The following is a 14376-nucleotide window of genomic DNA, read 5'->3' on the forward strand; positions in this document are numbered from 1 at the left end:
GCGGGTATTGTCGGACATGGTGGGCAGGAACCCAGACAGGTTTAGAGAAATTTTGAGGGAAAATGCATGCGAAACCCCTTCCCATGGTCAATAATGGGTCAGGCCCTTTCCAAATTTTATCGAGTGGGTCTCTCCATTTGACCTTAATAGATGGGAGGGTAGATGGTGTTTGCCAGTGAAGAATAATAGGGGGTAAGGCCGAGTTATTGTAAATATTAAAGAGATTTAACGTAGTTAAGGCTTTTGCTAGCTGGATATTGGGGGGATATGTTCCTCCTTTATCTTTATTTAGTTGAGCCTTCAGAGTTTGATGGGCCCTCTCGACAATGCCTTGTCCCTGTGGATTGTAGGGAATGCCCGTGGTATGAGTAATATTCCAGAGGGAACAAAAATCTTTAAATTGTTTGCTTGTAAACATAGGTGTATTGTCTGTTTTCAAAAATAATGGGACCCCCATAATGGCAAAACAAGAGAGCATATGGCTTACAAGCTTTTTAGCACTTTCTCCTGTCTGAGCTGTAGCCCACATAAATTTAGAAAAGGTATCAATTGAGACAAACACATATTTTTGTTTGCCAAAGTTTGGTATGTGGGTGACATCAATTTGCCAAATAGCATTAGCTTTTAAACCTCGGGGGTTAACCCCAAGGGTCTGGATAGCAGGTGTCTTTATGAGACTTGCACAAGAAGAGCATGTAGCGAGGATATGTTTTAACTGTGGTACAGGAACATCAGGGAATCGAGCTCGAAGGCCTTTAAGATTAACATGGATTAGAGAATGAAAATTAGCAGGATCATAGACAGAGACTGGGAAAGTTCCTGTGGAGGCAAGACGGTCAACTGCAGCATTCCCTTCGGACAGGGAACCAGGAAGAGGGCTGTGGGAACGAAGGTGTTGAATATACAGTGGTTGGGTTCGAGAACAGAGCATAGAGGCGATTTGAATCAAGAGGGGAAAGTGAGTTGTCATCAATTTTCACATAGGAACGAGCAAGCCATGGAAGTAAGTGAACAGTATACACACTGTCAGAAAAAAGGTTGAAGGATTCTGGTACAGCTTTTAGTGCAAGGAAAACTCCATAAAGTTCTTTTTACTGAGGGGAATTCTCAGGAAGCTCAGTAAAGAGAGGTTTAGGAGATTGTTTGTCTGGGTAATATATAAGGGCAGCAGCTCCCCTTTTTCCGCCATTAGTAAAGATTGTAGGAGCAGAGGGAATGGGATCCCGAGAGAAAAGTTTAGGTGCTAGTAGAGGCAGAAGAGGTAAAGAAGCTATCAATTTATTAGAAGGAAAATGGTTATCTATTTGTCCTGGAAACCCCACGAAGCTTATGGCAAAGTGGGAATGATGGCATATAAGCCACTCTGTATCTGTGAGAGAAAAGGGCAGAATGATTAAATCCAGTTATTTCCCTAAGACCTGCACAGACCTATTTCTCCCTTGGCGAACCATGAATGTTAACGCGTCTATCTCAGTGAGGAGTCTTGGAGCTCCTCCTACTGGCGTGTGAAGCCATTCGAGAACCCCATGGTCTTGCCACAGTGCCCCTACTACTGTGAGGGTGGAGTTGAAGATTAGAAGGTTTACTGGAGAAGAGGGGGAGAATCGAACAAGGTGCATATCCTGGAGGGCCTGGTTAACCCTTTCCAGTGCCAAGGAGGCCTCAGGAGTTAACTTACGTTTTGAAGAGGGCTGTTTGTTTCCTTTCAACAGGTCAAACAGTGGTTGGAGGCAGCTTGTGGGCAGATAGAGATACTGCCTAAGCCAATTTAAATTTCCTAGAAAACTTTGTAAAGAAGCAAGAGTAAGGTTAGAAGGGAAGGTAACATTAGGTTTTAAGGGACGAATTTGCGTTAGAGAAATCTCTGAACCTAGGAAGGATATTGGAGGGATTAGCTGTATCTTCTCAGGGGCTACATTAAGGCCGCTTTTCTTTAATGCAGGAATGAGAAAATCACGTAAGGCATAGAGATCTGTATCTGATTTTCCCCATATTAAAATATCATCTGTATAATGAAAAATATTAAGGCCCTTATGAATATATGGGACAAGGGCAGATTTAACAGCCTCCTGACAAATTGTAGGACTATTGGCCATACCCTGGGGCAGCACCACCCATTCAAATCTTTCAGCAGGGCTGGCATTATTAATAGACGGAAAAGAGAAGGCAAAACGTTTACAATCTCGTGGATGCAAGGGGATAGAGAAAAAACTATCTTGTATATCAATAGCTATGATTGGAATTCCCGTGGGAATTGCAGAAGCAAGAGGCAAACCCCTTTGGTAAAGAATAAGATTATAAGATAATAGAAGTTGGAGGTGTTGGTGGTATAGTGGTGAGCATAGCTGCCTTCCAAGATAATAGAAGTATAGCTTCACACCGCTCCTACCATTGAAGGTCAGTGTCCCCACCCCCACACCCTATGATCACCACCATTGTTCTCCCACAGTTTTAGATATAGGTTGACTATTTTTTTCAAGTTCATATGTTCAGTTCTCTATATTGCACATATAAGTGAAACTTTTCTGTAGGTGTCCTTTAAGTCCTTACTTACTAGGCTTAGTCTTCTCCCATTTCATTTATTTTACACCAAGGATACAATATTATCTTTTTTATTACTGAATAGTGCTCCATTGATTACATGTCCCATAACTTTTTTATCCAGTTATCTGTTGTGGAACATTTAGGTTGTTTCCATATTTTGACTATTGTGAATAAAGCAACTGTAAACATGGGGGTTCATATATTCCTTCAAATTACTGTTTTCATACCGTTTGGATAAATGCTTAGGAGTGAAATTGCTGGATCATAAAGTATTTCCATTTGTATTTGTTTTAAGCATTCTCTAGACTATTCTCCATAGTGGTTGCACCAGTTTGCATTCCAACCAACATTGTAAAAGAGTTTCTCTCTCGTCACATCCTCTCCAGCACATCTTTCCTGTTTTGTTGGTGAAAGCCAGATTCTACCTCACAATCTGGTTTTAATTTGCATTTTCTAAAGGTTAGTGAAGTGGAACATTTATGCATATGTCTTTGGGCCATGTGTATCTCTTCTTTAGAGAACTGTATTCATATCTTTTTCCTGTTTTTTTTTTTTTTTTATAATTGGGTTCTTTCTATTTTTGTTGAGTTGTATGAGTTCCTTATAAATTTTTAACCACTTGTGCAAGTATCTTCTCCAGTTGCTGGGTTTCCTATTTGTTTATGGAATTTTCCTTTTCATAAGTAGAAAATTTTTTTATTTGATATAGTCCCATTTGCTCTATCTTGTTTTCATTTTGCTTGATCTTGTTTTTGTTTCCTTTGCCCATTGGGTGAATTCTTCAAATAAATCATTAATGTTAAGGTCCTGATGTGTTCATCAATGTGTTCTTCTATGTATTTTATTTTACTTTATATTTTATTAGTGACTTAATATTGATTTACAGAATTATAAGATAACATGGGTATAATTATGCACATTTCCTACTAACAGAGTTCTGTATCCCCATTCCCTCCGCTAGAAGCTACAGTAGTTCTCCCAAAGTTGCAGATATGGATTAACTAGTATATATATGCCTATTTTTTTTCCCTATGGTTCTGCCCTCTCTTCTAAGTCACTCCCACACCTGTTACTATTCTGAATGTCCTTCCTCTTTCCTTCTTCTCTTTCTGGGTCCTGATGGAATTAGAGTTCAGAGCCCTCTGGTCATCTTCCCCTATCATTTCTCCTTCTCTGGGAGTATGGACCTAATGGAGGTGGGTTATAATGTGGGAATTCTGACTTCTGTAATTGCTTCTCCACTGGACATGAGCATTTTCAGGTCGATTCATACCCCCAGCCTATCTTTCCTTGTGGGGGATCTTGTTCCTATCTTTCCCTTGTGGTGTAGGGCTTTATAGAGGTGAAGTTCCAGTGAGTTAGGATGGAATCATATCTATATATATTTTTTGTTGCAGGTCTAATATCCAGATCTTTGATCCGTTTTGCGCTTATTTTTTGTGCATGGCATTCTACATGTGGCTGTCCAGTTCTCCCAGCGTTATTTGTTACAGAGAACTTCTTTTCCCCATTGGGTAGTTTGGTCCCTTTGTCATATATTAGTTATCTATACATGTGTGGGTTTAGTTTTGAGCTGTCTTGTTCCAGTGGTCCAAATGCTCTCCACTGTTGTCCTCTTCGTTCTCTTTTTAGCACATTAGCCTTTATAATCCTTCAGAAGTGTATCTTAGGTCTTGTCACTTTTGCGATTTTGCCAGTGATTTCTTCATTAAGTTCAGGGAACTAGCTAACATCCATAAAATGGCTACATACTTTGGCCCACACTCACTTTTCTGAACTTCTGTTCTTACCGTTTCTGTGTGTTACCTTATACTAACCACACCGTGTTCCTTAATTTTACAACGTAAGGGACTAGGGTCAAGTAGCTTTGTTCTCTGCCTAGAATATTATATTTCCAAAAACCTATCATCTCTTTCAAGCTTTTGCTGCAAATCACTTATTTATACCTTTAATTAAAGGTTACCTTTGATCTTACTGAGTACTGCTATATTTAAAATTAAAAGTCTCAAGCACTCCCCTTTGTCCTTGATCTATTTTTGTTTCTCCAAAGCCCCCTTATTTAGTAAACAGCTATAGACTTACTATTTTTGTATTCTTTTTATAAAATATAAACTCAATAAGGGTAAGGATTTTCATTTGTTCTGGCTTACTACTTCTCAGCTGTCTAAGAGCAGTGCTTTATACCAAATAGGGATATCTGTTAAGTGAACAATCACATGTCTAACAGCAGAATAGTACCTAAAAAACACCTAGCATATTTGTAGATATGGTCCAAAATTGGTAGATGTCTCTCAGTAAAATGTTACTAGACATTAAAGAGTACTTTTGATAAAGTTGGTGTTTGTTTGCAGAAGTTCAAATATAATTGAATGTGGTTTCTTTAAAATTCCATAAGGTTTCTCAGAATGTTATATATAGAGAGAGAGGTAGAAATATGTGAGTGTGTGTGTATAACTGTTTCATAGTATACCATGTATATGTACACAAAGTTTAGGAACTTTTACTGTAGTGATTTTATCTAAGCAGATACAGTAAGTAATAGAGAAGTTTTTCAAGAGTTTTGTTTGTTTTTATAATAAATTATTCCAACTTTTAAGATATCATAAGATTATCTTAGAGATTCTTTCTAAATACATTCAGTTCAAGCTGATTCAAATTCTGTTCTAAACAGTAGTTGATCGTTATCACTAAAGATGAAGAGACTGCTTACTAAAAGCTGTAGTTATTTCTGATGTTATCATTCTGTTCTCTTATAAGGATAGGGCACCAGGGAGACAAAGTAATCAGGAATGCTTTTTTTATACGATCAGTAACTTCTCTGAATCTTCCACATTTAGATACTTCTAAGAAAAGTTTTAAAATACTGAGTTATTAATCTCTTTTAGCAGTGTTATACATGTTTATTTCACAGTGATTAATAACTACTAGTACCTGGGTTTAAACAAAGTTTATCCACCCATTCCCTTTCCCTTCTGAATCCATCCGTTCCCTGGCCCTTGCTTCTCCTGCCCTCAAAGTCAAAAAGGTCTGCCATAGGTTCCTAAGTCTGTATTTGAAATAGAGGAAAGAATTGATAGTAAATGTAGCTACCCTGAGAGAATGGCTTACATCAACAAATCAGAAAATGACAGGTGTTGAAGAGGTTGTGGAGAAAAAAAGGGACTCTGCTACATTACCAGGAGGAATGCACACTAGTACAGCCCCTTTAGAAGACTGTATGGAGAGTCCTTAAACAAATAAAAGTGGAATTACTTTATAACCCAAAATAGCACTCTTAGGCATTTATCCAAAGGAAACTCAAACACTAATTATAAGGGAAACATGTACCCTTAATGCTCATAGCTGCATTATTCACAATAATCGGCAAATCCTGGGGATATATCCTAAGGAACCAAACACACCCATCCATAATAATCTATCTGTGTGTAACTATGTTCACAGTTGCACAATTTGTAATAGCCAAAACCTGAAAGCAACCTAGGTACCCAACAACAGATGAGTGGTTGAGAAACTTGTGATATATATATATTACACAGTTATGAAAAATAATGAATTCTTCTTCACCTCATCTTGGATGGAACTTGAATTAATTGTGTTGAGATAAGCCAGAAAGAAAAGGATGATAATGGGATGATCTCACTTATAGTCAGAATTTGAAAAATCAGAACAGAAAGGGAAAGACAAAGTAGAACTTGGAGTGAGTTTGGTATGTTGTACCAAAGTAAAGGACTTTGGGGTCAGGAGCTACTTTAAGGTCCTAGTGCAGGATGGTGGAGGAAGAGTGTGTTTTGCAGAAAACTGAGAAATTTTACACATATACCAACAACTGTATCTACTGTAAATGGTTAATCCCTGAAAAAGAAAAAGAAGGAAAGAGAGGAAGGAAGGAAGAAAAAGAAGATAAAGAATGCAGTCTGGAATCCATTGGACCTGTTTTTTAGTCCTGGCTATACTACTGACCAGGACTAAATAAATAGCTGAGCAATTATTTCATTAAATTTAATGAAAAATTCCTTCTGTTAAAAAAATGGGATTATAGTAGTTCCACACTTATAAAATGGGAAATAAAAATAAAAAAATGCATATAAAGGATCTGATGCAGTTACTATAACATTCTAAGTACAGAATATGATTGGAAATAAGAATTTTCTCTATTTATCACTGAATTCTTTTTGAAAATGGTAGCTCAATTCCAGTGGCAGAGATGGTTGATAAAGAAATACAAGCCATACATTAGTATATAGCCTTGAACCTTTGACAGTAAAGGGTGATTGATTTTTAGTGACATAAAACCAAATCTTTACTTGTTATAAGGAACAGTGATTTAACAACAGTATATTAAAAATATCCTTTTTAAGTGTATTCTGAATGAAATATATTTTATAGCTGGTGGAAAAAGAATGAAGTTTCTCTGCTTTAATAGAAACTTATGTGTGAAAATGTACATTTGTTAAACAAGAAAGCTTATATGTAACTCTCTATCAGAATCCATTTAAGTATTGCTGCACTTACCCTTTAACTCATTTTCACTGCATTTATTATCTATTAATAGATGATACCAGTTAATTTATGTGTACCTTTATAACATCTCATATACTCTGCAATCTGCAAGAGTAATTCCAGACCTCAAATTCAATCTGTGAAGAGAGAAAAATACTTTTCCAAACTGATTAAAAATACTAGAAGAGAAGCTATCTCTCCTTCCTCATATGGAATGTGGATTTTTTTTTTTTTTTTTTTTTGCCTCTAATGTTATCACTGGGGCTCAGTGCCTGTACTACTAATCCACTGCTGCTCCTGGAGGCTATTTTTTCCCTTTTTGTTTATTATTATTGTTATTGCTGTCATTGTTGTTGGATAGGGCAGAGAGAAATCAAGAAGGAGGGAAGACAGGAGGAGAGAAAGACCTGCAGTTGGGGAGCCAAGGGCTAGAACTGGGATTATTACTCCAGTCTTTGTGCTTAGTGTCATGTACACTTAACCCACTCAGCTTCTGCCGGCCCCCCTTGGAATGTGGATTTTATCTAGACTGATCTACACATGTGTGTTGGAGAATGAGCTTTCCTACTCTGATTAACGTTCATCGAAGCATTATCTAGTGAGTAAATTTTCCATAAGAATAAAACAAGTATAAAACAAGAATTATTATTAGTTCTAATGCCACTTTGGCTTCATTTGGTACCCTGGAAAAGGAATAAGTGACACTCTGGCATTATGGTGATCACTCTGAACAGGATGTCTGACTGTGAATTAAATTCTTTTTTTTTTTTATCTTCTTTATTGGGGGATTGCTGTTTTACAGTCTTCGACAGTAAATACAATACTTTGCACATACATAGCATTTCCCAGTTTTTCATGTAACAATACTAGTGCTAGGCACTTCTCTGCCTTCATATTCCAGGACCCGAACCCTCCCCCCCCCACCCTAGAGTCTTTAACTTTAGTGCAATATACCAACTCCAGTCCAATTTCTGCTCCCCACCTGCAAGGGAGTCGCTTCACAAGCGGTGAAGCAGATCTGCAGGTATCTATCTTTCTCTCCCCATCTCTGTCTTCCCCTCCTCTCTCCATTTCTCTCTGTCCTATCCAACAATGATGACATCAAGAACAACAATAATAACCACAACAATAAAACAATAAGGGCAACAAAAAGGGAAATAAATAAAAATCTAAAAAATAATAAATAAATGTAGAGAAAATTTTTAAAAAGAATTTACTTTTGTACTTGGTGAAATGAAACTTCAGTTTTATTCTTCTGCATGTTTCAACCCATTTTTTCCAATACCATTTGTTGAAGAGACTCTTTCTGTAGTTGGATTAAAATTTCAACTGAGTGAATTTTAAGTGTCTTAAATGTCTCTGTCTTCCCCTCCTCTCTCAATTTCTCTCTGTCCTGTCCAACAACAACAACAATGGCAACAGTAGCAACAAGGGCAACAAAATGGGAAAAATAGCCTCCAGGAGCAGTGGATTCGTAGTGCAGGCACCGAGCCCCAGCAATAACACTGGAGGCAAAAAATAAAATAAAAAGGTTTTGGTTTTATTTTTAAGATTTATTTATTGTGTGTGTATGAGAAAGAGAGAGAGAGAGATCAAGAGAAAGAGAAGCAGAAAAACACCTACAGAGTACTATTCACCTCTTGCTTATTGTGGTGCCAGGAATTGGCCTTTGGGGCCTCATGCATGTACTTACTGTGCTGTAATACACTGAGCTATCTCCCTAGCCTGAAAATAAAAGAAAATAAAACAGGTGAAGCAAGCAAGGCAAAGAAGGTTGTACTGGAAAAATGAATTGAAAGTAGGGATGATAATACAGTGGTCACAAGTGGGACTTTTATGTAAGAGGTCCCAGATTCCATCCTTAGCATCATCAATATCCAGAACTGAGTGGTGGAGTGGTTGTAGCAAGGTCACTTTCCTTTTAGAAGAAGGCAGAGGTGTATCAGGCCAAGCACTTATTAAATCATTCCTGATAGACTGGTTTTAAGATTAAGTTAACTTTTCTATTTGGTGAACAGTTGTTTTGTTTTTAATTGGATATATGAAAACAATTCTTCTATTCAGAACCTGAAATATATAATTTATTTGCATTGCTAAATATTTTGGATGTTTATTGCTATGATTTATAATAATACTGACATTTGACAGAGATACATAGATAAGTGTTACTTCTAGGGTAACACTTAAAGGAAAATATAGCTATGGGGCGTCAGCAGTAGTATAGCAGGTTAAGCACACATAAAGCAAAGCAGGACCGTCATAAGGATCCTGGTTCGAGCCCCCGGCTCCCCACATGGATAGAAGTCGCTTCACAGACTATGAAGCAGGTCTGCATGTGTCTTTCTCTCCCCCCTGTCTTGCCCTTCTCTTTCCATTTCTCTCTGTACTAGCTAATAATGACGACATTAGTAACAACGATAACTACAACAATAAAACAAGGGCAACAAAAGGGAAAGTAAATAAACAAATATTAATATATATATATATATATGATCAAAATATCTCTTTTTAGCCATTTAGTCTAATTTAAAATGGTATTATATGCTTTTTTTAAATTTCAGGTAAAAATTAGTATACATAATTGTTTTTTAATTAAATATTTTGATGGATTAATACCAAATTCTCCCTTTGATTACGTTTTCCTTAATGGTATTACTACAGGATCAACTGCTTTCTTTTTCTTTGATGGAATCTAGCTCATTAAAATGTTACTCAGAATATATTTAAATGTAATTGCATTGTTTATTTTATGTATAACATTCTCCTTTAAAAAAAAAAGAATAAAAGATGCACCTGCCTCTCGTAAACTTACAGTTCTATTATTTGCCTTCTAGATTTATTCCTCACTACAACCTCTGCCTCTGATAAGAACCAGTTCCAATTTGAGATATGGGAAAATTTGGTAAGAAACTTTTGTTGGACACATTTTAAATAATAGCATTCAATAAAAGCACACAATTTTAGAAAATAAAATGAAAGTAATCACTTGGTCGATTGGTTTCAACAATAAATAGAACTACTGTAAGAGCCTTTAGTAGCGTTGTAGCATTCAAACTGCTAAATATTGCTGAAAGAAACAATTCATTCAGTATGAATTTCTCTGTAGGTTTTTAGGCATGACTGCCAATTAAACCTATCAGTTTGCCCTAATGCACTGTTAACTGGGCCCCTGCTAGACTGTCAGCTGTTGAGAGAGGTTACTGTCATTTAATTTGTCATGATGGTTTATTGAAGAAATCATTCTTTAAGGGAATAATTTTTCCTCTCTGTCAAGCTTCTGTTTTTTTGTTTTTTTTTTTTAGATTGGGCAGAGAGAAATGGAGAGAGGGGGAGAAAAAGATAGACACCTGCAGACCTGTTTCACCGCTTTTGAAGTGACCCCCCACCTCTGCAGGTGGGGAGCCAGGTCCTCGAACTGGGATCCTTGGGCCCGTCCATGTGCTTTAAGCCACCTGCGCTTAACCCACTGCGCTACTGCCCAACTCCCAAGCTCCTACTTTTTTTTTAAGGTTTCACAAGTTCACGTTTTATTAGTGAATTTAAAATATAAGAATGAGAATTTAAAAGCAAGAAGATTAAAAGAAAAGGAAATTCATACAATTAGATACAAATGGCCCCTAATAGTTATTTAAATTAATAACCAAGATCCGTAGCTGTGTTGGAGAGTGGCAGCTTGGCTCATTGTCTAGAACTGTCAATGGCAACATGTTTACTTAAACAGTTTGAAGTAGATGCCTCAACATCAAAATTTAGGGGAGTCAGGCGGTAGCGCAACAGGTTAAGCACACATTGCTCAAAGCGCAAGGACTGGAATAAGGATCCCGTTTGAACCCTGGCTCCCCACCTGCAGGGGAGTCGCTTCACAAGCGGTGAACATATCTGTAGGTGTCTTTCTCTCTCCCCCACTCTGTCTTCCCCTTCTCTCTCCATTTCTCTCTGTCCTATCCAACAACAATGACATCAATAACAACAATAATAACTATAATAATAAAACAACAAGGGCAACAAAAAGGAATAAATATTAAAAAAAAATTTTAATTTAAGTCAGACACCTTTTTTTTTGCCCTTTAAATTTTTTATTAGTGATTTAGTATTGATTATGAAATTATGAGATAATGGGATAATTTCTCACCATTCCCACCACCAGAGTTCTGTGTCCCCATCCCCTCCATTGGAAACTTCAGTTCTTGCAATTCTTCCAAGGTCACAAATATGGGTTGGCTATTATTTTTATAACCATATATATATATATGCCCATTTTTTTTCTATAGTCAGAACAAATTGGCTGACTGGCATTCATTAAGAAAAAGCCAAGTGAAAGCACTAAGCAGAATTTTGACTGGAGTTGGTGTATTCCACCAAAGTAAAAGACTCTGGGGTGGGTGGCAGGAAGAGTTCAGGTCCTGGAACAAGATGGCAGAGGACCTAGTGGGGATTGTATTGTTGTGTGGAAAACTGAGAAATATTATGCATGTTAAAAAAAAAAAGCCAAGTTAAATTTCATTCTCTTCATATGAAACCTGGTGTTTAAAGAGTCTGCTTCATAGAATGTGAATTAAATGAGTATATATATATATATATATTATGCCTAGCATACAATGGATAACACATAACATTTCCAAGTACCTTAATTTTATATTTACTCTTAGTTGTTTTTTATTCATTCCCATTTAAACCTATAACATCTGAAAGCTATTAATGAAAAGTAAATAGACCTAAAATAATGTGAAGTATAAATTTTTAGAATGGTATTCATTATCAGTCATTTTTTTACTGCATTATCAGTATTGTTACACCTAAGTTAAATGTCTTCATAGAAGCATAGGTTGAGGGTAGGAGCTTCTAAACTAAACAGTTGACCCATTTATTTTTGTAACATTGGTTTACAGTATATATTTCAGGAGTACAGGCTCACACCTCTTCATATGTGTAACATCATACCCATCACCAAAGTACCAGTAATTATTATTATATATTCAATTATTATTGGTTTATACTATACCTGGAAGTTGGGGAATATGGTGCTTCTTTTCTCTCAGAATTGCTTGGTGGTGGTCTTTTGTAATTTCATCTACTCAATTTTCTTGAAAATGTTATTGAGGTTTTGATTGGCATTGATTGAATACATCAAATTTTTTAGGCAGATTGGACATTTTAGCAATGTTTATTCTTCCAATTCATAAATAAGCTACATTTGGGGAAGGCAGTAGTTCACCTGGTTAAGTGCACACATTACAGTGCTCAAGAACTCAGGTTCAAACCCATGGTCCCCACCTGCAGAAGGAAAGCTGTATGAGTGGTGAAGCAGAGCTGCAGGTATCTCACTTTCTCCCTCCTTCTCTATCATCCACTCCCCTCTCAATTTCTCTCTTATATCCAAGAATAAATTAATAAAAATTTAAAAATAAGCTACATTCTTTCATTACTTTGTATATCCCTATATTTCTTTTCACAGTATCTTAAAACTGCCTCTGAAAGATCTTTCACCTCCTTTGTTGCCATTACCCAAAGGTATTTTTTATTAAATTGTAAATGAGATTGCTTCTTTCATTTCCCTTTCTTATTACCTTTTGTGTGCAGAAATGTCACAGATTCATGTATCTTGATTTTGTCTCCTCTCATTTTACTGAATTTATTAATAGTTTCAAGTAGCTTGTTTTGTTTTTGAGTGTATAAGGGTATCAATAGGTATTGTCATATCATCTGCAAATTGTGGTATATTCACTCCTTCATTCCCAATTTTGATTTCTTTAATATCCTTTCCTGCCTAATTATTCTGTCAAGAACTTCCAGGGCTATACTGAATATTTGTGACAAGAATAGACATCTTTATCTAGTTCCAGATTTTAGGGGAAACGCTTTTAATCTGTACACATTGAGTATGATGTTAGGTGTGGGTTGGTCATACATGTCCTTCCTTATATTAAGGAGTATCACTTTATTCATCTTCTGTTAAGAACGTTGATGTTATGTTAAATCTTACTGAAAACTTTTTTGGTGTCCATTGACTTAATGCTGTGCTTTTTTCCTGTTTGTTGATGTGATGAACTACATTAATTGATTTGTATGTACTGAACTATCTGTGCATCCCTGTAATGAATTCCCCTTGGTCTGATGGACTTTTTTTTATATGTTGTTGGATTTACTTTGCCAAGTTTGTTGTTTTTTTTTTTAATTTTTACATCAGTTTTCATAAAGAATATTCTTCTATAGTTTTCATATTTGAATGAGTCTTGCAGGTTAGATTATTTGTGACTAGTAATTCTTCTCTTTAACACTTTGATATGTTATACTAATCTCAACCTACAAGGTTTCTACTAAAGGTTTAAATGTGTAATCTTTTATAAGTTCCTTTCTTCTCCCAGCCAGTCTTCTCTCTACCAGTCTTTGTCCTAGGCTTTACAGTAATATATTTTGGATTTAGAATTTTATGTCTTCTCTGTGATTCCTAAATATCCATATCTGAACCAAGAGGAACTAGAAAACATGAACAGGCCAATCATAGCTAAAAGAAATTAAAACATTTTTGTTGTTTGTTTTCTTGTAGTTGTTGTTCTATTCCTCTTTCCTTTGGTATCAGGGTGATGTTGGCTTCATAGAAGGTAGAAGACAGTATTCCAGTGTCGTTACTATTTTGGAAGATCTTTAAAAAACATAAGTATTAACTCTTACTTAAAAGTTTTATATAATTCTTTTATAATACTATCTAGTCCTAGACTTGTATTGTTGAGAAGGTTCTTGATAACTCTTTCAAGTTCTTTGGCTGTTACTGGCCTGTTCATGTTTTCTAGTTCCTCTTGGTTCAGTTTTGGAAGGTTTTGTGTTTATATCAGCTTTTCTGTTTCTTCCAGGTTCTCTAGCTTGGTGGCATTTTGTTGTTCATAGAAGCTTCATATGATACTGTGTTATCCGTTTTAATATCTCCTGTTTCATTTATAATCGTATTTATTTGATTCCTCTCTCTCTCTATCTCTCTCTCTCTCTCTTTCTCATGAGTCTGTCAGGGTTTGTCTGTTTTGTTTACCCTTTTGAAGAACCAACATTTAGCTTCATTGATCTTTTGTATGGTTCTCTTAATTTCGATGTTATTTATTTCTGCACTAATTTTAGTTACTGTAGTCATTCTGGTTGCTTTATAGTTCCTTTGTTCTGCTTCTTCTAAGTCCTTAAGGTATATAGTCAGGTTATTTATTTGAGGTTTTTCTTCTTTCCTAATGTGTGCCTGTATAGCTATGAATTTATCTCTCTGTCTCATGCTATCTCTGTGTGTGTGTGTGTGTGTGTGTGTGTGTGTGTGTATCTGACTGTCTGTCTATATATGTCTGAAAAACA

At 36.1% G+C, this 14376-nt stretch overlaps 1 protein-coding gene across 1 annotated transcript in view; it reads left to right on the plus strand.

Moving 5' to 3' along the window:
* Positions 1 to 14376, plus strand: part of ITFG1 (integrin alpha FG-GAP repeat containing 1) — a 189029-nt gene that overhangs the window by 50475 nt on the left and 124178 nt on the right. Inside the window, exon 7 of the mRNA XM_007536684.3 lies at positions 9879 to 9946. Within this exon, the coding sequence (XP_007536746.1) occupies positions 9879 to 9946 (68 nt within the window). The remainder of the gene's footprint in view (positions 1 to 9878; positions 9947 to 14376) is intronic.

The sequence above is a fragment of the Erinaceus europaeus genome, chromosome 2, assembly GCF_950295315.1.
Source record: "Erinaceus europaeus chromosome 2, mEriEur2.1, whole genome shotgun sequence".
NCBI classification, from domain to species: domain Eukaryota; kingdom Metazoa; phylum Chordata; class Mammalia; order Eulipotyphla; family Erinaceidae; genus Erinaceus; species Erinaceus europaeus.